General features: G+C 53.1%; 2 protein-coding genes across 2 annotated transcripts in view; both read left to right on the top strand.

Moving 5' to 3' along the window:
• Positions 1-27,394, top strand: part of LMX1A (LIM homeobox transcription factor 1 alpha) — a 42,947-nt gene that overhangs the window by 11,139 nt on the left and 4,414 nt on the right. The window contains exon 5 of the mRNA XM_058842337.1: positions 24,850-25,082. Within this exon, the coding sequence (XP_058698320.1) occupies positions 24,850-25,082 (233 nt within the window). The remainder of the gene's footprint in view (positions 1-24,849; positions 25,083-27,394) is intronic.
• KLHL20 (kelch like family member 20) overlaps positions 25,093-27,394 on the top strand; it is a 450,003-nt gene continuing 447,701 nt past the window's right edge. The window contains exon 1 of the mRNA XM_058842330.1: positions 25,093-25,105. The gene's annotated coding sequence lies outside the window, so the exon portion shown is untranslated. The remainder of the gene's footprint in view (positions 25,106-27,394) is intronic.

The following is a 27,394-nucleotide window of genomic DNA, read 5'->3' as shown; positions in this document are numbered from 1 at the left end:
GTGCTCTGTTGTCAGGTGTGTAGGACCCCAGCCCTGTGCTGGGTGCTGAGGAGGGGATGACAGCCTCCTTTCCCCTTACAGACCACTTTCTGTAGGTTCCTGCAAGGGCTGAAGGGGAGGAAAAGGCTCACCCAGGATTCAGCCAAGCCTAGATGTGAATTGCCCCATGGAAATGCCAAACTCCCAAGTTTTCGCTGCAGGGAGAGCAAGATGTTGCTCACCTGAGCAGTGTCCTTGAGCCCAGCCATCCTCTTGGCTGGGGTGTTTGTGGACTCTGGAGTGGTGGGATGACCCAGGCTTTTGTGTCTGGAGTCCCACCTGTGCCAGAGGAGTGACCAGCTGGGCTGGTGATGGGGAACTGAAATCCTGAATGATTGAAATCTTGGCATCTCCTCTGGCCAGCAGCTCGCAGCAGTGGTATCGAGCAGACCCTTTTAAGCGGCGCTTTGGATGTGGGAGCTTGGTTAGGGAATCATTAAGTGCCTGAAACTTCTCAATGCCTGCTCAGGTGGATGCTGCTCCTTCCCTCTGCACCCGTAATTATGAGAGGCTGAGAGAGCAACCTCAGTGGACTGGCATAAAAGTTTAATGAAGCTTAAAGTCTTGTGGGTCGGGCTCTTGAGTCTGAGCTTGTTTCAGCTCTGGATCTGGGGAGGAGGGCTAACCAGAAAGGAGGAGAGGATTCCTGCACGCATTACCTCAAGGACATTAAACCCCACGTTGATGGGAGGAGCTGTTCTGGAGATGGATGGGGAGAAACTAATGAAAGAAGACTTCAGAGATGGGTGAAAGTGGGTGAAGGGTCCTGCCTGGTGAATCCAGTTCCAGGTGAGATGTTTATCCTTGGCAGTGGATAAACATCTCACCTGGAACATCTCACCATCTCATAACAGTGGCTCCCCATGACAGGCGTGACATTTTTCTGGCCCCTGCTGTGCCAGATGCCCTGTTTGCCTCACCCAGCTCCTGGGGGCGATGCTCTGGGCTGGGGAGGGTTGTTGGGATGCCAGGATCCCACTGTGTGGGACACAACAAGTTCCATGGCGTTGCTTTGTTTCTCCGTGGCCAGCCGGGTTCAGAGGCGCTGATGCCACCCGTCCTTATCCCAGCAGGAGGACGTGAAGTGATGAATCTGGCTGCTAAAGCAGAGGCCCAAATCCCAGCTCTGCTGGGATGGCCCATCCCCATCCTCCAGAGGAAGTGCAGTTTCCCTGCCAATAATGTCTTTATGCTATTTCCAACCACATAACAAAACATCCCAGGAACTCCCTGAATCCTTGGCTTTTAGAGTAAGTATACCCCCACCTTGAACTGATTTATTTTTGCCTGTTTTGGCACTTCTGTCTCCAAGCATCAGCCGTGATCCTTCCCTCCCCGGCCTGATGCCTGCAGAGCACCATTCTCAGGCCAAGCAGCCTCATTTTGGGGTGATGCGTTGCAGGTCTCCTTCATCAGCCCAGGACGTGTATCAGGCACATTGTGGGTGAAAGGTGCTGATGGAACAACACCCAAATCTACGCCTTTCCCTTTAGTTCCCTTGTGCTGGAAAAGTGCAGCAAAAGTCAACCAACGATGCATCTTGCCGAAGCTGCATTTTTTTTTCCATGAGGATTAGTGGTTCAAGAGCGGGGATTTTCAAACTGACAAGCCCTTGGCAGAGAAATAATTACAGGCTTTTTTATCCTTTGTATTTCCTAAGTAGTTCTAAATAACTTTTTCCCTTGAGGCATTTTTTAAGTCTAAAATACAGGGGGAAAAAAATGTGAATTTCCTTAGTGTCCTTGAAAATATGCAAGATGTTTGTGGAGACCATTTAAGTTTCAGCTATAAGGTTTTCTGCCTGCGTTTTTCTCTTTAACCACGTCCAATCAACCAAAGTTTCTTGGCTGGTGATGCTTCAGAAATGGATCTTAGGAATTGGAGATTGAGGGAGATAGATGTGATCACTCCTTGGCCACCTCAGGAATGCGAGTTTTGCCTCTCCAGTATATTCCCTGGGGTTTTTTACCCCACTCCTTGCTGTAGGAGAAGATTTCTGGGGCTGGTGGAGTGGGTTTTTCTTGTCAATGTCTATTATTTGATTCCTCGAGGGTGCTGTGTGTCCCTCTGGGAAGCCATGGCCATCCCCCTTTCCTCAGCATCCCATAGCATTTCCAGGAGCTCCAGAGCCCAGCAGGGTTCACCCAGCCCTGTCCTCTGCTGGCTCCTCTTCCTTGCCTCTACCTCCATCCTGAATGCTTTACCCAGTCTTTTTAATTTAAAAAACAGACAAGAGTGATGTGAAAAAAACCTCCTGGGCTGTGTGTGGGGGAGCAGCTCCAAGACACACATGAGCTTGTGCCTTTCATCCCTGGAAAAATTCACCTCCTGTGAGTTTCCATGGGAGTCTTTAGCATGGTACCCTCATTTTCTGAGCACCTCTGTGCTGCACTGTGTTTTACCATGCCTGGAGCTCTTTTTACCCCTGCTCTTTCGCCCCTCTTGGAAGAGGCTGCTGTCCCAAATCTCAGCTATTCCATGCCTGACCAGGTATCCATTCATCCCTAATTCCAAGCGCTGCTTGTGATGCCAGAGGGGGGGACCTGGGAGGACCCGCTGGCGTTTGCACTCACTGCAATATCACAGGGCAGTGCTGGGGCTGCATTATTGCATCTGCTGTCAGGGCAGTGCCTGGGTGCTCCCCTGGGATTGCTGCTGCAATATTCCTGCCGTGGGCAGGCTGCTGTTAATAACAGCATTGCTCTACCTTGGATTTATTAAGTGAGGGAAGCCTCCTGTCCTTACACCCTGGGCACAATGGGCTCTGGCCTTTAGGGTGAGAGGGAAGGAGGTGGGAGCAGAGAGGGGGGGAGTGTTTGAAGTAATGAGAGATGCTTGGTGCAGAGTGGGGCATTGCCAGGATGGGGGATACCTTGATGAGGACCCTCTGCAGAACCCCCCTGTGGGCTCTGCCTGACTCACCCCACTCCTCCCAGCCCTTCATCTCCCTTGGGGCTATGGTGTCTAGAGAGTGGGGTGGTGAATGTCTTGCTTCCCCTCTTCCCCCTTCTGCTTAAGACACTTTTAGGGGACTTAAATTCTGGTGGAGCCGGTGAGGAGGCCACAAGGGAGCTCCACAAAGCCTCTTGTGCCCTGCAGATGTGGCAGGTGACTCTGCAGGGGAACGTATGGTGCCAGGAGGGGACCTGCCCGTCCTGTCCCTCAGCCATCATTTCTCAGGGGAAGGCTTTTTGGTTTTTTTTTTCTCAGCTTCCCCTGTCCAGACGCTGCGAATCCCACTAAAACTTTTGACTGGAGCAGGGATTAGGTGCTCGGGTTTCAGCCCTTGTCTGCAAGTGGTGTAAACTTTCTGCCGGGGCTCAAGTGACATTTTGTGGGAGATAGGAGAGTATTAAGTGTTGGTCCTTGCAGATAAAAATAGCTGCTGGCCCGACGACATTTTCTGTCATCTTGTCACTGCTCCATCGCCACGCTGGGCTTTTCTCATCATCAGGTGCTAGGGGCACCCAAATCCCCACCCAACCTGGTCCCACCCTCAGCATCCTCACCTGCCTCCCCAGCACCACCTGGCCTGCACAAGGGTGGGCACTGGCTGTAGGGCTGAGGCCAAACTCGCACAGGAGCAGCAGGTTTTGTGTTCCCAGGGGTTGGAAGGAAACACCAAACCCAGGATCCCTCTCGCCCTGGAGTCAGGAGTCCAAATTGCTGATTACCGCACACCTCAGCGCGAGGGTGGGAGCTCTCCTGCTCGAGGAGTCCTCGTGTGCGCACACGTGGCCGCCTGCCTGTTTTTCCCGTTGCTGTGTTTCCCAGCTGATGTTTTTATCCCGAGGTTACGGCCGGAGCTGGCTCGGGGCCCTTCAGCAGCATCGGCAGAGCTGACTCTTGCTGCTCCAGAAATGCGGGGCCGGGAGAAAGGAAAGGGAAGGAGAGGAGGAGGAGGAGGAGGAAGAGGAGGAAGGAGAAGCAGGGTTCTCCTTGGTTCTGGCTTGCTGCTGAGCTGTGACCAGATCTGCTGCTGGGAGAGGCTCTCTCTCAGCCTGCCTGGCCTGCACCTTCCCCAGCTCTGCTCTGGAGCGGCATCCACCCGCTCCATCTCCAAAAAACAGCCAGTGTGGCTCTGGGAGAGCTGGGGTATGGCTGGGAGGGTGGTAGCAGGGACAAGTTCTCCTCCTGTTGAGCCTCTCTTCCTCACAGCTGGGCCAGGAAGTCTCCTGGTGTTGGACTCTATGGACTGGGCATCCTTTGAGGGTGCCTTGATTCCATCTGCTTGTTCTTCTGAGTGATGATTCTCTCATCGCTCACCCAAGGATCACTTCATGGGGAGAGCTGCACGGTCAGGCTGGCTTCAGTGCAAATTCTCAATTGCAGCCCTTAAATACCTTTCTCAAACAAGTGGGAAGCATTTGGGAGCAGCATCTTTTCCACATTCCCTTGGCTCTCTGGTTCAAGGCCCACCTGCTCCTGGGGCTTTCATCATCTTGCCTGGTGTCCTCCATCAGCTGAAGCATCTCTCCTTCCAGAAATAAGGAACAAGGTCCTCCTTGCGTGTCTGGAGCCAAACCAATGTGGTGGCACTTGGCCACTTACAGTAGTGGGCGATTACTGAGCCCCTGCCAGGAATTCTTCCAGTGGGATCGGGAATGCTCTCGGGTGTTAAATTTGTCCTGCAGTGTGTAACCTCTGAGCAGAGCCCGCCGTGTTTTGTAACGGGTCATACGATGCCGGCAACGGCAGCCGCCTGCCCCGCGCTTCAAGGTCAGTGCTGAGCTTGGGGCCACAGGGGCAGCTCCTGGCTGCAGCCCTTCCTGCCTTCTGTGCCTCTCCTAGGCTCTGCTCCCTCCTGGGCCAAAGCCTCGGGAGCTCAGGCTTGGAGCTGGAGGCTGTTTACCCCCATCTGGTGAGGCTGCAGCCCTTTCTGGCTTCTGTTCCCCTCCCCAGGGGCAAAGCCTCCAGAACCTTGGGAACTCGGGCTGTTTTGTCCCATTTGGAGAGGCTGCAGCCCACATCTCAGGATGTCTCCTTGCAGGATGTGCTCCTGGGGTTCAAACCCTGCCCGTATCTCGTGTGCCCCCAACCCGCTGTCTCCGCACCTGCAAACCACTGCCCTCAGCCAGAGCTCGGGCAGGTGCAGCTCCTGAGAGTTCTGCCAAGGACAGGACCTTCCAGGATACCTCTGAACAATATTCCCTCGTTCTCCTTGCCTTAACACACGGCCCAGTGAGGAATTTATCCCTGAAGCCGAGGGAACTGCTGAGTGGAGAAGGGTCTGGCAGAGGTGAGGAGTGCGAGGTCTGTCGTGATGAATAATCAGAGGTGCTGCTGCCTGCTCTGTCCCATGGCTTCCAACCCCCCACAGGAAATGGGAATTCCCAATGGGAAGAGCCTCCCATGGTCTTTACCAATAAATAAATATTATAGGCCCATCATTGTTTCAAGGAATTAGAAGGGACTGTTCAGGACAGGCCGTTAAGTAAGAATTAAAGGTTTCAGATATTAATGGGCAATTGGCCCTCACCAGTTCTCTTGTTACACAAACGTTCCATTTATAATTTGGGCCCAAGCTGGGATGTGCTGAGAGATGCTCAGGCTGCAGCCTGCACACGGGGGTTAACGTGGTGCTCTCTCCTGCCAGAAAATAATAAAAGCCAGGGACTGTCTAGGGATTGTGCATGAAGGATTAGGAAGAGGATATGCACGGGCCTGTCTGCAGCTGGTTGAAGTCTAGTGCAGAGGGGTGAGCCTGGAAATCATTGTTTTCTGATGGCTGTGAGGGGGCCAGCATGGAAAGGGATGTCTCCTAAAACCTGGGGATCTCCACAGGCGTCTGATGTTTTCAGTGGGAGGCAGCAAGTGGATCCTGTCTCCCTGAGAGACGTCTGTGCTGGCCAGGAGGGAGGAAGCACTGTGATGTGGATGTCTCTGCCTCTGCTTTCCAGGTGTTGCAGTGAGTGGAGGATGCTGAGCTCAAGGGGTGGGTTTTTTTTTGGAGTCAGTGGAACATGCTGGACTCTGGGGAGCAGAGTTTAGGGGTTTTCTGAGCTTGCTGGGATCTGGGGAGCAGGGTTTTTGCTGTGAATAGACTCTGTTGGACTCCAGGGATTAGGTTTTTGGTCTGAGCAGAGGATGCTCCAGGGACCAAAGTTTTCCACCTTTCTGTTCTCTTTTGGATTCTGCCGGAATTCTGGCTTCATCCACAGTATTATCTGTGACCTTTTGGCTTTGGAAGCCACAAGTCCTAAAGTCAGGAAGTTCAGTGAAATCCTTGCCTTGAGAGGAAGAATGCAGAAGGGTCTTGTGTTTGTTTGACTTTGGGGCTGGCAGTGCTGTTCCCTGAAGTGGTCACCTGGAGCTGGCTCGGGAAGCTACAGCTCTTCAGGTTTGAGGGATCCTGAAGATTTCCCAGCATCAGGCATCCACCCTTAAGGATTTACCTTTGCAACCACCACGCTCGTGGAAGGTGCCTGCTGAGATGGAGAGCATCGGAATTCCCCAGGGCAAGTCAGGCCTTTATGGCCCTCGCCCAAGACAAGCACTGGTTGCTTTTGTGGCAACTATTAATTGCTTCCTGAATTTAAAAAGCATAAGCAAACTCTCTTGCAGGGGAAGGAGTTACCTGGCGCGTAAATGCTTTGCCATTAATGCCTGGCTGACCCTGAGGATGATGTGAGGACCAGAAGAGCTTTCAAAGAATTTACCAGAAACCATTTCAGGGGAGGTTGTGTGTTGTAAATCCTGAAGTAATGGGATGGAGGGAATTAGGTTAGATCATAGTTTGCAGAAACCGGGCACGGTTCCTCATCGAGGGCCTTGAGATCATCAGGGCAGCGTGGTGAGGGGAGGCCCCCACGTGTCCTTATCCAGTTTACAACCTGGAAAATGAGATTATCGCGGGGTCTGTTTCACGTGTGACACTGGGGAGAAAAATGGGGTCCTGTGACATCCAAATGTGCGTTGTAAAGCTGCAGGGGTTCCTGGAGGAGCAGCCTGGGATGGGGCTGGGTCGAGGATGCACTGGGGTGCCTTGTAGCCTTTTGTGGGATTGTCTCGGGTGGTTCTGTGCCTCTGCTGAGCTCAGCCCAGCTCAGGGAGATGCTTCACAAAGATATTTAACTGTTAGAGCAGTGCCTGTCTCTCTTTCACAACCTGCCCTGGTGTATAATCCATCTCTCCTCTCCTGCCATGAGCCATCCTGAAGCTGTTTGGAGGTTTCTGGGGAGAACCCAGCCCCTCCTCGCCAGCTCCCCAGCTCGGGGACGGGGCTGCTGAGCTATTTCACAGGGAGATGCTGGCACGTGGGGCTGTTTGCTGCCTCCCCCCCTCCAGCAGTGCCTTTCATTTGCTTGCTACCTCCTCTGCTTTGCTCTTCCTCAGCTCTCCCCACACCGGAGGGATGGGGCCGGGCCAGCTTTAGGGATACCGATGTTTTTTGGGGTTTTTTTGGTTTTTTTTAAGCTCTGCAAACAGTGTTAAACTCGCTCTCATTTGAAAGGGCAGGTGTGGGAAAAGAGCTGTTTCGCCTGCAGCAAGAAAAAAAAAACCAGCAAAAAGTCTTTCCCAAATCCAATATCTATGCAATGAGGGTACCGTGGTGGGAATTACACATCCTTCCATGGGGCAGCGCTTGCAGGGAAAGCAGTCAGAGGCCAGGCTGCCTCGAGTCCTAATAACAGTCTTGCTGGCTGCCTGGGGCAAGGCACTGGGGCTTGAAAGAGCAAATCTAGTGGCTGATATTTGTCTGCCTGTTAATGCTTCTGCAGCAGATCCCATCCCGCTTGTCCGTCTGTTGCGGAATTGCCTGGCACACGCGCGGGTCGGGGATGTTTTTGGGATGGCAGCACCCGACAGTGGGGAAGGTGTAAGTCTGAATTAGCGTTGGGGTGTGTGTTTTTACGTTTCACTCTCTCCAGCAGAAGGACAGAGTTCAAAGGGGTTCTGGCATTCCTGGAATAGGAAATGGTGGGATCCACCCCGGAGCTTTTTCTCCTCTTACCCAGAAGAGTCCCACCCCAGCCGGGAAGCCCTGTGTTCAGCTGGGTGTGGAAATGGGGATGGAAAAGTCCATGTGAGGACTTTTGTCCATGTGCTCCACTTTTCCTGCTGCTCTTGCTTCTTGAGCACGTGTGAGGTTGTGTTTGATCTGCGTCTGAGCTTGGGGTTTGTCTTTATTCTCCATTTAAAAGGGAGGAAAAGAAATTCAGGAGGCCCCGGCAAGATGGGCTTGGAGCAGGGTGGTTCTTCCTGCACTGAGCAGGCGTTGGCGTCCAATTTTCTGTCTGGCTTTGTTAAATGGACCTGTGAACCCATTGCAAAGCCAAGATTGCAGAGGCAAGCGCCCTGTGGCCAGATTGCAGGGTCTTGCTTAACCCAGCTCTGCTGGGCTTCTCCCCACAGTTTTCCTGGGAGGTCCCAGCTTCACCTTTTCACCAGTGAGAAGCTCCCCAGGGCAGCATGGCTGGCCCTGGGGGGCTCTTCCTTTTGGGGGCAGGTTTTAATCAGCCTCAGAGATGCTTTCTGTGGTACTTAGAGGTGGGAATTACCTCGTGGTGGTCACAAGGCAGTTTTGAAAGCAGTCCCTGCCTCTCAGGGGGTGGTTTGGAGGGACCTTTCCATGCTGGCAGGTCACTCTCGGTGTTCTCCACCCCACGAGGCATCAGCCCACGAGGTGTTCAGAAGGTGACAGCATTAGGCTGCAGTGGTAACACTCTGGAAATAAGCAGGGAGAATCTGCCAGAGGTTCTTCCCCACCCAAGGGTTCTGTGTGGCTTTGATTTGGGCTCTGTCCGCGCTCAGATGTTTTTCCTCCTGGTGCATTCCTTCCCCGCAGGCTTTCACAGGGACTGAGGCTGGCTTTGGCTTTCTGCCTGCGCATACACGGCCTTGTGAGCCTGAGGTGGTGATGTCACCACTGTGTTCCAGCTTTTTGTGAGTCCTTCCCCACCTCTGCATCCCACAGAGGACTTCCAGGGATGGAGGAGTCACCTGAGGAGGGGAGATGCTGTAGAAATCAAGGCACGGTGTTCCATGTCCATCACTGCCCAGCCATCCCTGCCTGGCTTTGGGGATCACCACTCCCAGAGGCAGAGAGTGGCAGGTGTGGAAGTTTTTTTCTGGGAATAGGGACAGAGAAATACAACATACATGTTTGCAAGCCACTGGAGACATCTCTGGAGGAGGAGGAGGAGGTGTGGAGGTGCTTGGCATGCAGCTCATGGAGGGACTGGGGTGAGTTTTGGGGGCTTGGGGTCCCCTTTGCACTGATGCTGCTGGGAGAGGCTGTCTTTATCTGGTGTTTCCCGTTCCTTGGCTCAGCAGTGGAAGGTGAAGGGTTCCCCTGCCTGCCCTGGCTGTCAGCAGGGCTGTGCAGGCAGGACATGGGAAGGGAAGGAGAAGAGGATAACGCCCCAGCCGCAGGCCCTGGCCATTTCTGGACGAGTAGGTCATCTGGGTGTGGGAGGGGAGCTGGTGTCCAAGCCAGCCCAGAGAGGCTGGGATTGGGTGTATGTGTGATTTGGGGGAAAGTGAGAAGGGATTTCTTAGGCGAGAGGAATGCAAGTTTCCTCCTTCACATATGTCTCCTGTTCTTCCAGTTTGCAACAAAAGTCATCAAATTGCCCAAGACCTGGCAGCAGGGACAGCCTGAGAACAGCCCACAAATCATGGAAAAGCTTCTCCCCTCCTCCCTGCCTGCCTCCAAGTACTCAAGCATCAGGAACCACTTCAGTTCCCCTTTGGGCAATAAAACTCTTGCCCCTTCCCGATGTGGGGCAGCTGCACAGCCCAGAGCTCTGGTCCTGGTGGCTTAGAATTTGGGCTTTCCTTTGAACTGGTTGCACTTTTAAGCCCTCCAAATGCTCCAGGGAGGGGCTGGAGCGCTCAGACATCCGGGGTGACAGCAGCTGTTTGGAGGAGACACCGGGACACGACTGGTGTGTGACCTTCCTTGTCGCCAGGTGGTGGGGACAAGTGACAGTGACTCAGGTCCTGGTTGGCCTGCCTGGATTTTCAGGCACTGGGAGAGGAGACAGGGACTGCCAGGGATGCCCAGCTGGGCAGTTTGGTGAGAGGCAAAGTTGTGTCTCAGGATCAAGGGGGTTTTGATGAGCCCTTTCCTGCAGTCCTGATTTTTGTTGGGCACAAGGAGCTGCTGGTGCAGCAGAGCTGCAAAGATCAGAACAGCCTGTCTGAGCTCCCCTCTGCATCTCGGGGATGGGCAGAGTCCCTCCTGCCATGGCAATGGAGAGACTGGGGTTGCTGATGGAGGGGTGCTTCATGCAGTTTTCTTGGTGTCTCCCAGGACACCCAGAGCAGTGTGAGACACCCCACCATGCTCCCCACTATGGATCCTGCCTGGTTCTGCATCCTGCTGTGTGCCAGGAGGTGCAGGTCCATGAGGATCCCTGTAAGAAAGGCGCTCTGGTTACCTCATTTTGGCCATTTGAGTAATTAGGATGTCAAATTAATGAATTAATTTGAGTAAACAGGATGTCCTTAGGAGGAAACAGTTCTACCCATTTCACTATGAAGTGTAGACTGGCAGTGATGCCAGGACTGGATCACCAAGGTGTCCCACCCTCAGGGTCCATGCTGCATCCCATGTCCCATCAGAGAGTTTTGGGGCAGCGGATCCAGGGACTTTTGTGATGGAGGAGACAAGGCGGGGCTTCAGCCTGACAGAGAGCAGGGGCATCTGGCACATGGTGCTGGTCAAGAGAGGCTGTGCCCTGAGAGCTGGAGGCACTGTGGGGCTCTGCAGAGGAGGACAGGAATTGCTTCCATGTCCAGCTGGGCTGTGGGGGTCTCCTTTTGCAGCATGAACGCGGCCATCAGCTCCACACACCGACTGCTGTCCCCCTGCCTTGCCCACCTGGGGAAAAGGTGACACCTCTGCCACCTCTCACCTTCCCATGTGTGATCCATGGGAATCCCTCCCCTCTCAATCCACCTGGGAGCCAGGAGGGGAGGTGTTGGTGCAGTGGGGCTTGCAATGTGTGTGCGTGAGGGGAAACAGCTCCAGGCCAAGTCAAGATCCATTTAATGGCTCTACTCAGAATATTATTTTTTCCTGCAAGAAAAGCCCACCCCAGCAGGGTGCTGTGAGGTGCTGGTCCTTCTCCCACTGCCTGGTGAAGCCATGCAGGCTGTCCTGCTCCAGCCCCAGCCCCAGGACCTGGCTCACATGGAAGCAGGGGGCTGCTTTTCCTTGTTGCTCCCACACCGAGCCTCTTTCTGCTTCCCTGCTCCCGCCTTCCTCCTCCTCCTGCAGCATCTGCTCCGGATGTTTTTTCCCTGGACTGCAGAAGCTGCATTTTTCCAAGCTGAATTTCCTTTGTTTTGTCTTTTTTTTTTTTTTTTTTTTTTTGGTATCTCTCCAGGGTCCCCCTTCAGATAGCTTTGCTCCCTTCCATCCTCTCCAGTTTATTATCTTCTACCAAAGTTATTAACATGCTAATTAGTCCCTAATTGCAATTGCCAATGAAGATGTCAGAGAGGGCCGATGCTAACCCTGATCCTTCACAGTGCTAACCCTGATGCTTCACTGTTTTTCCCTGAATCCTGCTGATTCCTCTCTACCTCTGCCATCGTCTTGGTTGCGTTACCTGGTTTGGTTTCACAGAGGAATGCTCACGTGTGAGATTGCTCCCCTAGAGAGCCGAGACCCAGCACAGGGTGCTTTATAAACCCTCCCAGGGCCAGGCTAGACACTTTCCAACTTTCAGGTTTTGTCTCAAAGGCTGGGTCGTGGCTGGCTCTCCATGGCGGCTCCCTGGGAGGCAGAAGGGAGAGGATTTTGGAAAGCTGAAGGGTGGCATTTGCCATCCCGCCTATACACTCAACCCTCTGGCTTCTCAGGCACTGTGCAAAGGTCTTCCATGCCTATAAATAGGCAGAGAGGTAGGCAAAGAGATGGGGAGATGGGATGAGGACAGGCGGGGAGCCAGCCCGGGCCGGCATCTGGAGCTCTCATCGCCTTCGTGCGCACGAGAGGTGCAGTTTGTTCCGGCCACGCTGTTCTCAGCAGGCAAGGTTTGCCCCCGCAGAGCCTATTTTTGAACACAAAAGCCCCTGATTACCTCTTGGAGGTGCTGCAGAGAGCTGGGGACTGCCTTGTGGAGAGGTGTCCTGGCTCTGCTGCGGGACGCGGAGCCACGTGCTCGGAATAGCTCTGTGCAGACGTGGCCTGTGGAGATGAAATGTGGCTCTTGACCGATTGCGAATAAATCAGGGTCAGGAGCTTGAATGCTGGCCAAGAAACCCAAAGGGATAAAATATAGCCTCTCCACAGACTGTTAGCAAACAGCACGTGGGCTGAGATCTGCTAGATAAATTTATGCGCTGTGAATTGTTCACCCAGCTGTAGTGGAGGGATGGATGGACCCACGGAGAACTAATAACCATATGTGGTGGACATGCCTTCGGTGCTGACCTTTAGAGGGTTCAGCAAGGCTGGGAGGTGGCACGGTGACGTCCTCTTAGGGATGCCACCGGGAGGGAACGGGGCACATGTGTTGCTCGACGCGAGGGAGGGGGATTCAGGGATGATTACTGCTCCTGACCTTGGTTTTCCCATCATGTCATCTGATTGAGGAGTGGATTGAGGGTGGATACCAAGCTTTTTGCCTTTGCTTTGTTGTTTCCAAGCTGGTGGGACTTGCCAGCCCGAGAGCTCCCATTCCTGGTGCAGCCCAGGGAGATCAGTTTAAAATGGGAGGTGGTATCAGGGGAAAAGTGAAAAGGTGGGATTCTCACCCAATTCCAAGCTGTGGACACAGGCCCTCCATCACTCATTTCAGGTGAAATTCTGGGAGCTGGCAGCACTGGGGGCTGCTTCCTCCCTCTTGTAGCCACAAAGGGGAACATTGCCTTTGTGTTGGGATGGAAGAGGCTGGTGGCAGAACCAGCTCCAGGCAGGCTGACTCAATGAGACTTCAGGCTCAGCTCAGCTGCTTTAAGCCAGAGAGATGGGCCTGGCCCCAAAGCACAGAGCCAAACAAGCTGCAGAGGAGCACAAGTGGTTTGTGGCTGGTCCCTCCTTTCTCTAACCAGGCTCATGCTTCCCACCCTCCACCCCGGGATTGCTGGATGTGTGCATGCTGTCATCAGATGGGACTGGCTCATATTTGTGTGACAGCATCTTATACATCCACAGCTCTGTCCTGGCCTTAGCCCAGCTTGCTGGGGTGACCTGACCCCCGTGGGTCGCTCACCCAGCTGTGATTCAGAGAAATGCAGAAAAAAAAATGTATTCCCCATTTTTTGGGGGAAAAGCATTTTTCCCTGATGCTGGGCCAGTCCTGCACTCCGGGGCTGGCTGGGCAATCTGCCTGCCCTGGGCTGCAGGAGATGTGGAGGGGGATGTGAACCCTCCCTGCTTTCTGGGATTTGTTTTGAGAGTGGGACCTGGGTAAAGAGGCTTTTTCGAGTCTGGGCATCCTTGGGAATCCTCCCTGGGATTGAGCAGTGGCTGGCTGTGCCCAGCATCTCTCCTGCACTGCTGCAGCAGGGTGATCCCCTCTCCTGCAGACAGGCTGGCTGATCCGTGTGCCACCTCCTCATCCATCAGCTGCCCCTTCCTTGCCCCTCTCCTGCACCCCCTGCGCCTTTGCCTTGGGCTGTGACTTTTGACACAGGCAGGACACATTTAACAGCGCGCTCCCAACACTTTTGCAAGCGGCTTGTGAGCCGTGGGGCTGTGCCACAGCTCCTGCTGGAGGGACACCAGGGCCACCCCAGCGGCAGCTGGCAGAGGATGGGAGTCACCAAAGGCTGGTGGCTCTGCGTGCGAGGGTGAGGGATCCCCGCCGTGCCTCGCACCGCCGCGCAATTCAGCCATCTCGTTTGTTCTCTTTGCGTTTGTTCAGACTTCAGCAGAGCAAAAGCCAGTGAGTTGTTAACGCTGTTTTATCCACCAAGGTGTCTTTCCTTTCTCCCCGTGGCAGTTGTAGATTTTTACAAAGCCTTTGAAGGAGGTCCCAGATAAAACCCGGAGCAGTGAAATCTGTGACGAAGTGTGACGAGGCGCTTGGGTTGGATGTGCCTGTTGCTGCTTTTGGTGGGGCAGCTCAGAAAAGCCCAGCACTGCACAAGCAAACCCTAAAGATGTTTTGAGGCAAAACCTTTGTTTTTTATTTCATTTTTAAATTTATTTAAAGGCTGTGATTCAGCAAGAACCTGTCAGCTGGTCAGATCTAACCTCCTACCTGGACACATTTCTGGCTGCTGTGGGTGGAATTTGTGACATTGCCGCTCTGGCAGTGGACTCCCATCCCACTGGCACATCCACTTGCAGGGAGAGCCTTCTCCTGAATGAAGGCGTTGGGATATCTTCTGCGAGGGGTTCGCAGCTAATTGGTACAATCAATATTTGTTTTGCAAATGCAATTGGAGGGAAAGAGGGATTGAGAGCGCCAGAAATTCAATTGACCTGTAAAAACAGATACGGTGTAAAGGGAATCCTTCCCCCTGCCAAGCAAATATTTAGAAAGGAGAAGCAATAAAATGAATAAGCAACAAAGTAATATCCTGCCTTCACGGCCGCCGGAGGCTGCCGGGAAGGGCTGCTGCCCCTGATGCTGTGATAACCCTGAGCAGACGAGTGGCAGGAACCTGTTTCCTAGAGAAAGCATGTTTGCTTTTGCCATCTAATTCATCAAAAGCTCATCCCGCTGCCTTGGCAGCGCTGGGACCTGTCTCAGGTAGCCTGGCAAGCTGGGCACTGTCCCTGTACCCCTGCAGCCATGACTGTGGCATAAAGCCAGTGGTGGCACAGGGGACAGGGGTGTCCCTGCACCCTTGTCTCCTCTTGTAGGGGTCTCTGCTCTTTGCTGCCGTGTCCCTGCTCAGCCTTCTCTGGTGCCTTGGTGATGAGAACGCACTGGGGAGGGTTGTGGGTGCTGTGGGGTGAGGGGGTGTGTGGGAAAGGGCTCCTGTAGTTCCTGCCTGGAAGGACATTCTGGTGCTCCAGCACTCCTTGGTGTGAAAATCCAAATGGTTAAGGAAAAAAAAAAAAAAAAACCCAACAAAAAAGTCCACATGGTTTTAGATCAAAAAGCTCCAGAAAAACGTTTTGGGTAGGGTGTGGTGAGTTGGCATCCAGCCAGGGCTTTGGCTGGATGGAGCAAAGCACCGAGTCCCTCTTTGCCAGATGGCTCAGCACCCCTGGGCACAGCCCTGCAGTGTGACCTGAACTTGGGCTCGTGGCTGAATTCAAAAATCTCTGTGTAAAACTAAGGTTTTTCAGAAAAAAAATACCTCATGAACACATATATGTATACACACACATATATGTGTATGTATAAAATAGAGCAAGGAGAACAAGGGAAAATAATTTCATGTGGAAGCTCATAACCAGCTCCAGTGCTGAGCATCTTTAGGCCACTTTGGAGCTTTTGGAGCATCTTCCCCCAGTGATGGATATTGACCCCTCTGATTGGTATTTGAGATATCTTGTCATTTACTGGCATCAGTTAGAGCCTTTTCTGGGGGGTAATGGAGTCACCTTAAAATCCATTCACTACACAGAAATCAAAAAGAGGTTTGGATTTGCATTGGTGTATTACTGAATTTTGAAGAGAACATTGGCTAATAATACAAACTTCCTCAGACTGAAGAGGAAAAATCTCTAGAGAAGCTCAAGCAAATGTTGAACTCTTAATAGTAAAATTTTCCTAAGGTTTTATCCCTCTTATTTTAAGACTGAGCCCCTCTAGGATGCTCTGTACCTCCCAGAAGTTGATGCTCAGGCCCATGAAAGGCAGAGCTCTGGTTTTCCACACATGAGATGTCATTTGGGAGCAGATCTCTTGCAGGGATCACGGAGGATGAGCTGCTGCCCCTGGCTGGACTGGCTCCGTGTCCCCAGACCACTGATGGCATGAAATTCCCCCCAAGTACCATCACCTGTTATCTCATCCCTGTCTCGAGGCTGGAAAACACACCCCAAACATTTGTTTCTCCCAAAACCCCATCCTGAGAGCACACACGAGGAGAGAGCAGCAACATGAGCTCAGCAGAGCGAGGAGGAGGCGGGGGGAGAAAAAAGATGGCTTAAATTTAATGTCTTTTTAGATGAGTATTTCCATTCATTCCAGAGCATATTCCTCTGGCATTTTCAGCACGAGTAGTTAACAAACTTCATGGAAACACATGTTATAGTGCTCTCTAGTGCACGGAGCTATGTATGAAGGATGCCTCTTCTGAGATATCTCGATGCGAGCGCAGCTTTTGCTCCGGAGCCGCCTGTTAGCCACAACAGCTGCTTCCTATTGTGGAAATGCTGTTGTGCGAGGGGGAAAAAAACCAAAAAAAACCCTCAACCCCATCCCAACAACTTGACAACACACGCTAGATGATATTTATGCAAAACCCTGTGCGAGGGTGAGGGAAATAAAAGATAAGGCAAGAAATAACCGGGGCGGGAGAGCGCTATCTCCCTGCCGGCTGCGCCCGGTGCGCTCCCGCCGGTCTCTGTTTGCCGAGCTGCTCCCAAGCAGCTGCTCCCTGTGTCCGACTGAGTTTACTCTGTTTAGCTTTTATACAGCCCAGCGATTTTTATGGCCACCGGAGCGCCGGGAAGCTCCACAGGATATTGGCCGCCTCCTAATGAGAATTTGCCGCGTCGGCACGTCGGCGCAAACACCCCGTGAATTTTAAACGCCTGGGAAACGGCAGCTCCTGCAGCCCCATCCTTGGATGCTTCCAGAGTCCTTGGGGGGAACGTGGGTTTTCTGTTTAATAAAGGAAAAGGCAAGCCTTGATTGTAGCCTAGGAGACTCGGGAGCGGTCGAGGCTTCTGGCTGCACCAGCGCTGACCTCAGTGGTGATGCTCCAGGAAAGCTTTGCAAGGCCCGGGGAGCCCACGCTGCCCTGGGCAGTCAGGGATTTGGGGGGGTCCTAAAGGTGAGGTTGGACTTGTGGGTGCAGGCAGGTGTTGAACTCAGTCACCTGGATTTGTCTGATCTCTTTTGGAACCTGCTGGTACAAGGTGAAGGTGAATTTATGGTGTCACAGGGGAGTTGGGGCTGGAAAGGACTGGAAAACTTCCCAGTCCTTCTTCTTCTTGGAGCAGGGCTCGATTGGATGTGGATCAGGTTGTTTGGGGCTGGAAACAGTGAGGTATTGGCTGTGCCCAAGGAATGAGATTTCTCTGTTTGATCTGAATTTCCTTTCCTTTCCTTTCCTTTCCTTTCCTTTCCTTTCCTTTCCTTTCCTTTCCTTTCCTTTCCTTTCCTTTCCTTTCCTTTCCTTTCCTTTCCTTTCCTTTCCTTTCCTTTCCTTTCCTTTCCTTTTCCTTTCCTTTCCTTTCCTTTCCTTTCCTTTCCTTTCCTTTCCTTTCCTTTCCTTTCCTTTCCTTTCCTTTCCTTTCCTTTCCTTCCTTCCCTTCCCTTCCCTTCCCTTCCCTTTCCCTTCCCTTCCCTTCCCTTCCCTTCCCTTCCCTTCCCTTCCCTTCCCTTCCCTTCCCTTCCCTTCCCTTCCCTTCCCTTCCCTTCCCTTCCCTTCCCTTCCCTTCCCTTCCCTTCCCTTCCCTTCCCTTCCCTTCCCTTCCCTTCCCTTCCCTTCCCTTCCCTTCCCTTCCCTTCCCTTCCCTTCCCTTCCCTTCCCTTCCCTTCCCTTCCCTTCCCTTCCCTTCCCTTCCCTTCCCTTCCCTTCCCTTCCCTTCCCTTCCCTTCCCTTCCCTTCCCTTCCCTTCCCTTCCCTTCCCTTCCCTTTCCTTTCCTTTCCTTTCCTTTCCTTTCCTTTCCTTTCCTTTCCTTTCCTTTTTTCTTTGTAACTCTCCTTTTGAAAATCAGAGTGGAAAATAGAAAGGTTTAATTTTGCTTCGTGTCTGTATTAATTTTCCATCACAGGAGGTTTAAAAAAAAAATCAGAAACAAATATAATGACTTGCAAGAGGAGTATATTAATCTGGAGATTGAAATCTGGGGAATGAAAATAGCTCCTTCCCCCACGGTGGTACAGCACGTCAAAAAACCAGCGTGTGTGTAAAATCCCCAAGGGGGTAGGAAAGCCAGCCTGCAGGAGGTTTTAGCCAGGATATCTTTTTCTTGGAAAACAAACAAAAAAAACCTAAAAAAACCCAGAATAGTTTTCAAGATCTTCGCATTTTTATCCACCAAATGAATGACATGAACAGCGTTTCCTTCTCTCCTGGTTATTCCTGCCCCTCTCACAAAGCCAGCCAAATCGGGGTGGTGGCGGCAGCAATGGCACATCCTCTTGCTCCTGGTGACTTCGCTTTTCCATCATTTGCCTCTCCATTAATCTCAGTACAAACAAAGGCTCTGAAGAGACAAGCTGAAAAGCTCCTGGGGGTACGTTTAAATCAGTCCTTTCTAATAATGTCTGTCGACCTCTCTCTGGAAGCACTGCTCCCCAAGGAAAGGACATGGAGCTGCAGCAGCGTGCTGAAATATGGTGGGGTGTAATTAATTCTGACCTCTGGCTCCCGCTCACTCACTCTCAATATTAAATTTGACTAGTGATATTGTGGTTTTTCAATTATCCTTGTTTTCTTGGGGGCATGGGGAGGGGAGGGGGGGTTGAGGGGGGTCGCTGCTCAAAATTCAGCTTGGTGGGAGATGCATGGTTTGGATGCAGAGCTGCTGGGCTGTGGGCTGCATGGGATTGATCCTTGGGTTGGCTTCACTGGGATGGCATTTGGGCTTAGATGTGGTATTGTGTGTGTCCCTCCTGCCTCCAAAACCCGGTGCTCCATCCGTGCTGGGACCAAACTCCCTGTCTGATGCTGTTATTGAGGGTGTGGGGACACAAAAAAAGAACAGGCCTTCAGGGAAATGGGGAGAAAAACCAGCATTTTGGTCTTGGTCTTTTGGCCTTGCCCAGGAGATCACTTTCTGGCCACTCCTGCAGTCGAGCAGAGGGTTTTTATCAGGCTCCTGGAGCGGGGACAGAGCCATCAGCTGCTGGAGGACCTTGTTGGTGAAAGTCTTGTTAGTGTGCCCTTGATCAGCAACACAAAACAGCCTGGGAAGATATGCACTTGCTCGACCTTTTTCCTTGGGCTCAGGGAAGGGTTGCTGGTGTGTTTTGGCAGCGGCTGCTGGCTGGGAAGGCTTCGTTTGTCTGTTTACTTAACCCCATCATTGTAGCAGTGCCCCTGCGTGTCACGCCGTGGTCTCTGGAGGGTCCAGGAGGTGTTAAGTGACCACTTTTGGACCCCATCCAGGAGTCAGGGGCGAAGGTGCCCTTTCCTGGGAAAGCTTGGATAGTTCCCATGTAGCAGGAGGAGGGATGACCAGCCCAGCATCAGCCCCCCCTCCTCTGTTCCCCCCCCTTTCCCTTTCTGCCATCAGCTCCCCAGAGTGCCCCTCATCACCCCTGTCCTCTGTGTGGGACCAGGGTGGGGACATGGGGCCTGCTCAGGTACCTGCAGAGCAGGAGCTCCCTCAGGGATGTGTGGACCCCATAATTTAACCTCTTCAAAGCCTCTGGGTCCCCGGGTGGGGCTGCCCCCTCCTCCACACCTCACCATCCCCATGGTGGCTCTGCCTTTGAGAGCAAGCTGTGCTTACTGGCATCCTCTGCCATGAGGGGCTCTCCGAGAATGCATGGCACAGTGAGATGCTGGAAGGGGTAGAACCACTGGGTTAGGGCCCTGGGAGAGCTGGGTTAGGTGAAGAAAGGCCAAAAATGGGACTCTCAGGCTTCACCTCCCTTCCTCGCTCTCCTCAGAGCATACAGCCACCAGCCAAGCGCTCAGGGGTGAATCTGCCAGAGGCCAAATCTTGGCTTTTTGGACTCTCTGCTCCCTGTTGGCAGCAGCAGCTCAGCTGAACCCCGGGCAGGTTGCACCCCAGGGCCATGGAGGCCAGCTCTCATCAGCCCCTGGGGTGAAATAAGCCCATTTCAGCCCGGTTGCCATGTCCCCTCAAAGTGTTGGAAGACGCATTCAGGCAGCAGGAATGAGAAGGGCTTGAGTTTGGGGGGGGGGGAGGGAGGGAGGAGAAGGGAAATTAAAGGAGGAAAAAAAAAAAAGGAAAACGCCACTTGCTGCAGAGCGAGCGAATTCTCCAATAAACCTGAATCTGCTGAGAATACATTTTACAAACATGCAGCGAAGTTGGCTGCTTTTGTTTGGGCGTTTGTTAAGCATTAACTAAAGAATGCCATGGTCCAGCCTGCTCGGTGTGAAACCTAATTCTCCCCCTTTCTGGAGCCATGGCATGGAGTGCTCAATTTTTTTCTCTCTGTAGGACTGCAGCCTTCTGGTACTCCAGCCAAAAAACACTCATATTTTAGCAAGCTTAGCCCCGGCCCCGTTGCCAGGCAGTAAAGCGAACACTTGTCCGCCTCAGGGTGGGGGGGGAGGGAGCTGGGAGACGGGGAAGGGTCAGGAGAAGAGCCCCGGGGAAAACATCCCTCCTCTGTCCCACTGGAGAGCTCCCTGAGGGCTTGGGGTGCACAGGGAGGGGAGTGAGGGCGGCTGCTGGTGCTTTCCTCCATCAGCTTGGGAGCCTGGAGACACAGAGTGGGTTTGGAGGTGTTTGGGATGGTTGGTGCGGAGTTGCCCTCTGGGTTGTGCTTCCCATCCCCAGGATGTGCCAGCCCTGCTCTCCACAGCTCCAAGATGGGCTCAGCTCTTTCCCAGCCGCTCCCAGGGTCTCAGCACCCCTCCTGCCAGGGCCAAGGATCCACGTGGCGCCCCGTGGCTGGCAGCTGGGGGATACCCTCACTGTCACCGTCCCCCTTCCTGCCTGGCCATGGTCCATGGCCTCTGCCTCCTCCTTTGGCTCCACGAGGGCCAGAGCAGGGACAGGGTGAGCCCAGCAGCAGCAGAAGGGCAGTGGCTCCTTCCCAAGCCACGGGTGCAGGGTTGACAGCAAGTGGCATTTTTTCCACTGCCAGCCTCTCGAGGCCCCGGTGCTGATGATGCAATGTGTGAGAAGATGACCAAGTGCTGAGACAGCTCAATCTGGCACCCTGTGGCTCATTGCTGGCACTCACCACCAGCCTTCTCCTGGGCCCCTTGGGCCCTTGGCTCATCCCCATGCCAGGCTCATGGCCCTGGTGGCATTCATCACTTGGAGATGGCTCTGAGTGGCCAGGCTGGAGCTCCCAGCACCTCCAAACGGGTTCCTCAGGATCTGCCATGGTGAGACCACGGGGTGGGCTGTGCACGCTTCTGCACAGGTGTGTCGGAAAACCCCGCATCGCTGCGGATGGTGCCAGCATGGGGTCACCAGGGGCTGCCCCTCTCACCACATCCCTGGTGCTGGCAGGGAGGGAAGCAGAGCCTCCTCACCTTCCCTGCCGCCCCAACCCAAAGCTCCGCTCGGCGATTGAGATTTGTCCGTCACGATTTAATATCGGCGCCCCGGGAGCCTTGGCGGGGCCGTGTTTGTATGCGGGGCACGCAGACAGACAGCAGCCGGGAAGCGCCCGTCAATCACGGCCCCTTTCAGCCTGTCACCTCCGAAGAAAGGGGGAAGGAGGCGGTGGTGGCTCCGCTGGGAAAGCAGGGCTGCACCCTGGCCATCGGGAAGGGACGCGGGATGCAGCAACCCAGAGGTGGCTTTGGCCGTGCGTCAACATTTTTTGGGGTTTTGGTGATGCTGCGTGGATGGGTAACACCAAAGGAGAGGTCTGGGATGCTTTGTTGGGGAATAGGAATGGCACGGAGAGGTGGGACTCCTTTTGGAAATGACCAGATGTTTTGCTTCAAGATTTTCTTGAAAGCCACCACCAGCCCCTTTTGGCTTCAAAACTGCAGATTGTCGTTCCGAAAGAGACCTAAACTTAAAAGGCAAATTAATCAAAACAAGAACAGGAATATTTTAAAGATCAGACACAAAAGGCTATGTGTGGTGATAGAAATCGCTCACATCACTACCCTTTTGTTCCAGCTCCTCCCAAAGTCGAGTGTGTTGGTTTTATTTACAAATACTCACTGTCAGTGCTTCAGTGAGGTGTTTATTGAGCTGCTGAGGGCAGCCTGGTTCTCCATCAAGCATCCCAGTGCTGAGCAGGGCTCCCTGTCTGGTGCCCTGAGCACTTCCCACCTGGCTGAACAAACCCAGTGCTGCCACTCAGGCCTGGCTTAGATTTGGAACCACAGGTTATGGAGCAGGGAAAAAAACCCTACTGAGAACCTAAAGGATCCCTAAGATGCCATAAGTGATGCTGGGCATGGAGCTGAAGATCCCAGAGATCTCGCCAGATCCAGACTGGTGTATATCAGACTAAAATGTTAAATTAATTCTTAGACCTGGTGCTGCAAGAAAATTTTCCTTCAGCCCCATCTCAGGCTGAGCAGGGGAGTTCCAGCTGGGTTATCTGTGCAGGTTGTGCCCTGTGTGGGGCTGTCCCCAAAGGGCAGCATCCATGTGTGGGGTTATCCATGTGTGGAATTATCTATATGAGGGGTTATCCATTCAATATCCATGTTATTCCCTGGTCCCCGCAGAGTAGCTGCTACAGTCTGGGTCTCAAGGGAGTTGGGACTCCAGCAAGACCCTTTGCACTCTCTCCATTACTACCTGTAATTTCTCTGCCTGTGACCTTTTAGTGCCTGAGGTCTCTGTTTATTACGTGTTTATGAGGAGCTCTTTATGGTTTCATACGGTGGAAGAGGTTTTATGTGGATTTCTCTGCAGCTCACATTGCCCAGGGACGGGGGAATCCTGCAGTGGGCAGTGAAAGACACCTGGACTGAACAGCATCCCTCAGTGGGAGCTGCTTTGGAAATAAAATCATTTATTCAGCCACCTAAGAATGGCTTTAAGTGTCTGATATCAGGCAGCCATTTACCTAAATCTCACACCTTCCTGCTGTGCAACACGCTTTGGGCTTGGAAACATCCACTGCTGGCTTGGTGCTGCTGTGCCTGGTTGGCAAAAGGTTTGCGGCTCTCTGACGAGTGCCTCGGAAACAAATTTTGGGCACACTCATTCCTGGAGATTAGATGGCTGTAATGTAATATCTTATCAATATTTTATTACTGAGAGCAGTTGGTAATCCCAACAGGTAGGGCTTAAACATCATTTAAACAGGATGAGAATGTGTTGCCAGACGAATACAAATAGCCTCCACTTTGACATAAAAGAGACATAATTAAAAATGAAGCGACTACAGAAATATTAACGCGAGCCAGTGTACGCTGGAGCTGGAACAAGAAAAAAAATGACCCTTCAGAAGGGATGCTTTCAAGGGAATACACATCCCTCTCTTCCCAGGGCATTCTTAGGGATGCTGGAAATACATCTTAGGGACGGGCAGCTGTCAGCAAGCTCGGGGAATTAAAGCTGAATGTAGAGAAATAAAAGCTACTAATGGCAATACATGGAATTTTAAACTCCCTAACCTCTACATTTTATTTGATGATTTCTCACTTTCTGTGGTGATGACAGCGTTTTATAAAAGCTTTATAACACCCCCTTTCCTTCTTCTTTGGGAATGCCACCTTTTGCTGAGCATGCCCTGGATTTGGCTGGCACAGGGAGAGTGTTGCACCAGACCCTCGTGCTTGCCAATGCTTTTTTGGGGGAAACCTGGGAGGGAGCAGGCACTTTTTCAAACAATCCCCATTTTCTGATGGTTTTCCCATGAGGGTTTTGAATATATCTGGTCCCCTGCTTGTCAGAACGGGGCTGATTCAGCACATTTCCTTCCTATCTGGGTTTTTTGTAACAGCCATAAGAAATAAAAAAAGGATTGAAAGCTCGGAGGTAACCTCTGCAGGATGTGTGCTGACTTTTGACTTCTCTTTCTGGGCCAAAGTCACCAAGACAGGGGAATAATAATGTCCAGTTCCCACAGATATTTCGGACGAGACTGGGTAAACAGTGGGTTTTTTTCCTGTACTATGTCCAAGCCAAGAAGTCAAATATCTGGGTGTGGCAAAGAGGTTCTGGTTTGATACCTTCAAACATCTCTCATGGTGATCCCATTTACTGAAAATATCTGGCCCTAAGGTTAATTCCATCTGCCTCCAAAATGCTCTGAAGCCAACACTGATTCTGCCACCTCTGCTCTCCTCACCTCAGTTTCCCCCAGCTGTAAATCATTCATCAGTAGGGACATTTAAACTCAGAAAAGCTCTGTTCCAATCTAAACTCTTATTGCTGTTGTTATTATTATTATTGGCTTTTAAATCTAAAGCCAGAGTCTTGAAACCTGGGAACGGTTTAATTAGGGATGCTTCAAACGCTGTCACATCAATGTCAAGGAACAAGCTGAGCTTTTCCTTTTCCTTTTGACGCGTCAAGTCTTCAGTCTGGCACTGGCCTTAACCCCAGAGATGCTGTCTTGGAGATTTTTATGATATATTAGACATTCCTGATATCTTTGCAGGTGGGGATGGGGTGGCCAGAGGGATGGGGTGGTTTGTGGGTGAGGGAGGGTGGGGATGCTCTCTGCGGGTGCTTGTGGAGAGGCACAGATGAGCTCCCTGACCCCACTGCTGTCTCCAGCATCTCCTTGGGTCCAGGCATGAGCTGGAGGGAGGTGAGATGTGGAGCTGGCTTGATGAAACCCGTGTAGAAGTGGTGCTGTCTTGTGGTGCTGGCAGTACCTGGGCTGTTGGGCTTGGTACCTTTTTTTTTTGTTCACCTGGAGCATCTGCGATGTCAGGCTCTTCATCACTTGGCCATATTCATAGTCAGCACCTGGAAAGCCCCAAAACTGCTAAAGCTGACCCAAAAGCAGCATCCCCCCATTGGCACCGGGCGAGCGCACGCGTCCGCCGTCCCCGCACCGTTGTCCCCGGCCCCTCAACGCAACCCCACACCCCGAGGGGTGCCCGTGGCCCATCTCCCCGCCGTGGGGTGTCCCATCCCTTGTCCCAGCACCCGTGGGATGTCACAGCGGGCTGTCCCCTTGCTTGTCCCGCAGGCTGTTCGCGGTGAAGTGCGCGGGCTGCCTGGAGGCCGTGGCGCCCAGCGAGCTGGTGATGCGCGCCCAGAAGAGCGTCTACCACCTGCACTGCTTCTGCTGCTGCGTCTGCGAGCGGCGCCTGCAGAAGGGCGACGAGTTCGTGCTGAAGGAGGGGCAGCTCCTCTGTAAGGGCGACTACGAGAAGGAGCGGGAGCTGCTGAGCTTGGTGAGCCCGGCTCTGTCGGATTCTGGTAAGGGGCCGCCCGCGCCCGGCGTCTCCCTGGCTGGTGCCGCTCCCAGGCCTCTGGAGGGGTCTGGAGGTGAGGTTTGGGCTCTCTGCCCTGAACTTCTGCCCTTTGGTCTGAGGGGATAAGCTCTGTAAGCACCATTGGATCCTCCAGCTGGTCTCTGCCGCCTCGGTGGTGAGGGCTTGAGCAGCGAGCTCAGCAGTGAGGGGCTGCGGGGATGGAGGATGCTCTGGGGACCATCCCACCCCATAAGGGCTCCTTCCTGCAGGGGTTTGTGCTCCTGGCCTTGTCCAAGGGGTGTGCAGCTTCCCTGGGAGGGAGGGCTGGCCACTGACTACCTCGGGCTAAACCTGTGTCCCACCCCTGTGCCTCACTGTCCCTGCCTGGGGCTCTGGAGAGGCTGAGAACAAGGAATGAGCTGCTTCTGCTGTAGTCACCCCTTTTAAGAACAAGGGGAAACTGAGGCACGGAGCTGAAACATGAGCTGGCAGCAGGGAGTCTGCAAACCTCGTGTCCCCAGCAGCTTCTGAGGCTTCTGATGGCCAGGACCAGCCTGCTGACCCATCATGGGGACACTGTGGGGACACTGCAGAGCCAGGGGGTGCTGCAGGAGAGGTGACAGTGGCTGGAATCCTGCTCCAGCCAGGGTGTCACGGCCGGGTTAGGCTGCCCAGAGCATCAGACCAGCATTAAAATATCTATCTGCAGTCAATGCAAATTAAACCCAAATGTTTCCCAGGAAGACAAATTTAGTAAGAAAGCCCAGCACTGGGGACTGGGAGGGTGGAAATGATCTGATGATCTGCTAGCCAAAATCCTCCTGATAACACCATCCCCACAGAGCCCTGCTCCTCACCAGTCTCTCAATTCCCCTTAAAATCCCTCACTGGGGAAAAATCTGCTTTATGGAGGAAAAGGATTTACCTTTGAAATTCTCTGGAAAGGGCTGCCAGCAACTCTGGGGAGGGGGGTGGACAAGTGGGGCTGCCTTTTCCCTGCTGGAGCAAAGCATTGGATTTAAAAATAGTAGAAATCAGGATCAGGAGTGTGTTGCTAAAGTGTGAAGCCCGGACACAACAAAGCCCAGTGCTCTCTGTCACTGGAGTGCTGTAGCTGGGAGAAGATTTGTGAAGGGGTGGGGATGGCTTCTGTAGAAGATACGGAGCAAAACTTGCCCAAAGCCTGTATTTCTCTTTAATATTGTGCTCCTCTGCAGCAAAAGCCCGTCAGTCCTGCAGCTCTGCCTGTGTGGGTTGTGCGTGAGCTCTGCAACCCTGCTTGCTCAGGACAAAAAAAGTCCTTTGCAATTAACGGTGGGGATGTTTAAAAATCAGAGTGAGCCCACGGGAGGAGGTGGCTGGGGGGAGCTGGTGAGTGATGGTGCAGCGCTGGAGGAGCTGGAGAGGCAGGAGTGCAGGAGGATCCAGCACTCTGGGGCTGCCTCTTCCCTTAGCCCTGGGAAAGTCCTTAACTGATTGAAGAATTGCTATTTTTTTTCCCTCTGGGATATGGAAACCCTTTTCAGTTCAAATAGGAGCCAATGAGGAGATGTCACGCAGAAGAGAAAGCAGATCAGCCACAATGGTTTGGGTTTGTTCCTAGTGGGGGAAAAGGGCAGTTGGGGAAAGGTTGGGGAGCTGTTCCTCCCCATCAGCCCGTGGTCCAGCCCTGCTGCCAGCAGCTCCGGCCAAACCAAGAGCTTCAGCTTAGCAAAAACCTCCAGGGGAAAGACTTATTTTGGTGGAAACTCCAGCTGAGACCTGAGGGATGTGAAGGGCCAGTGTGGGAGTCAAAAGGGCAAGGCAACCCCTTGGCCGATCAGAAACCTAACCCGAAGCCCCTGACATGGCCTGGCAGCCTCTGACTGGGGGGTCCCAGCCCTTCTCCCTTCCCATCTCCCCACAGACCCCATAGCGTGGCCCCACCACCATCCCTGGCTGCTTTTGGTGGCTGCCAGGTTTGTCTTGGGACATTTCATGGCTCTGGGGACAATGACACAGCAGGGCCCAGCCCAGGTACCCATCCCCTGTGGATGCCCAGTGTCTGGTGGCTTCTCCCCATCCTCCTGCATCCCCCAGACCCCACTGCCCCCACGCCAGGAGACGCAGAGCGGCGTCCCCTCTCCGGCACCACCACCACCAGCAGCATGTGATGAGCTCGTCCAGCCTCTCTCCTGTCCCCCCCACGGCTGCTTTGAAGCCCCCCACCCTCTCTCCCTCCCTCCCCCACACACCAAGGGCCACTTTATGAGAAAGCACAGATAAAAAGCGAGCCATATGTTGTCTGTAATCTCCCAAACCCTCGCTTCAATTACT

The sequence above is a fragment of the Poecile atricapillus genome, chromosome 7 (genome assembly GCF_030490865.1).
Source record: "Poecile atricapillus isolate bPoeAtr1 chromosome 7, bPoeAtr1.hap1, whole genome shotgun sequence".
Taxonomy (NCBI): domain Eukaryota; kingdom Metazoa; phylum Chordata; class Aves; order Passeriformes; family Paridae; genus Poecile; species Poecile atricapillus.
The sequence above is the reverse complement of the archived record's forward strand: the minus strand, read 5'-3'. Positions and strand labels throughout refer to the sequence as shown.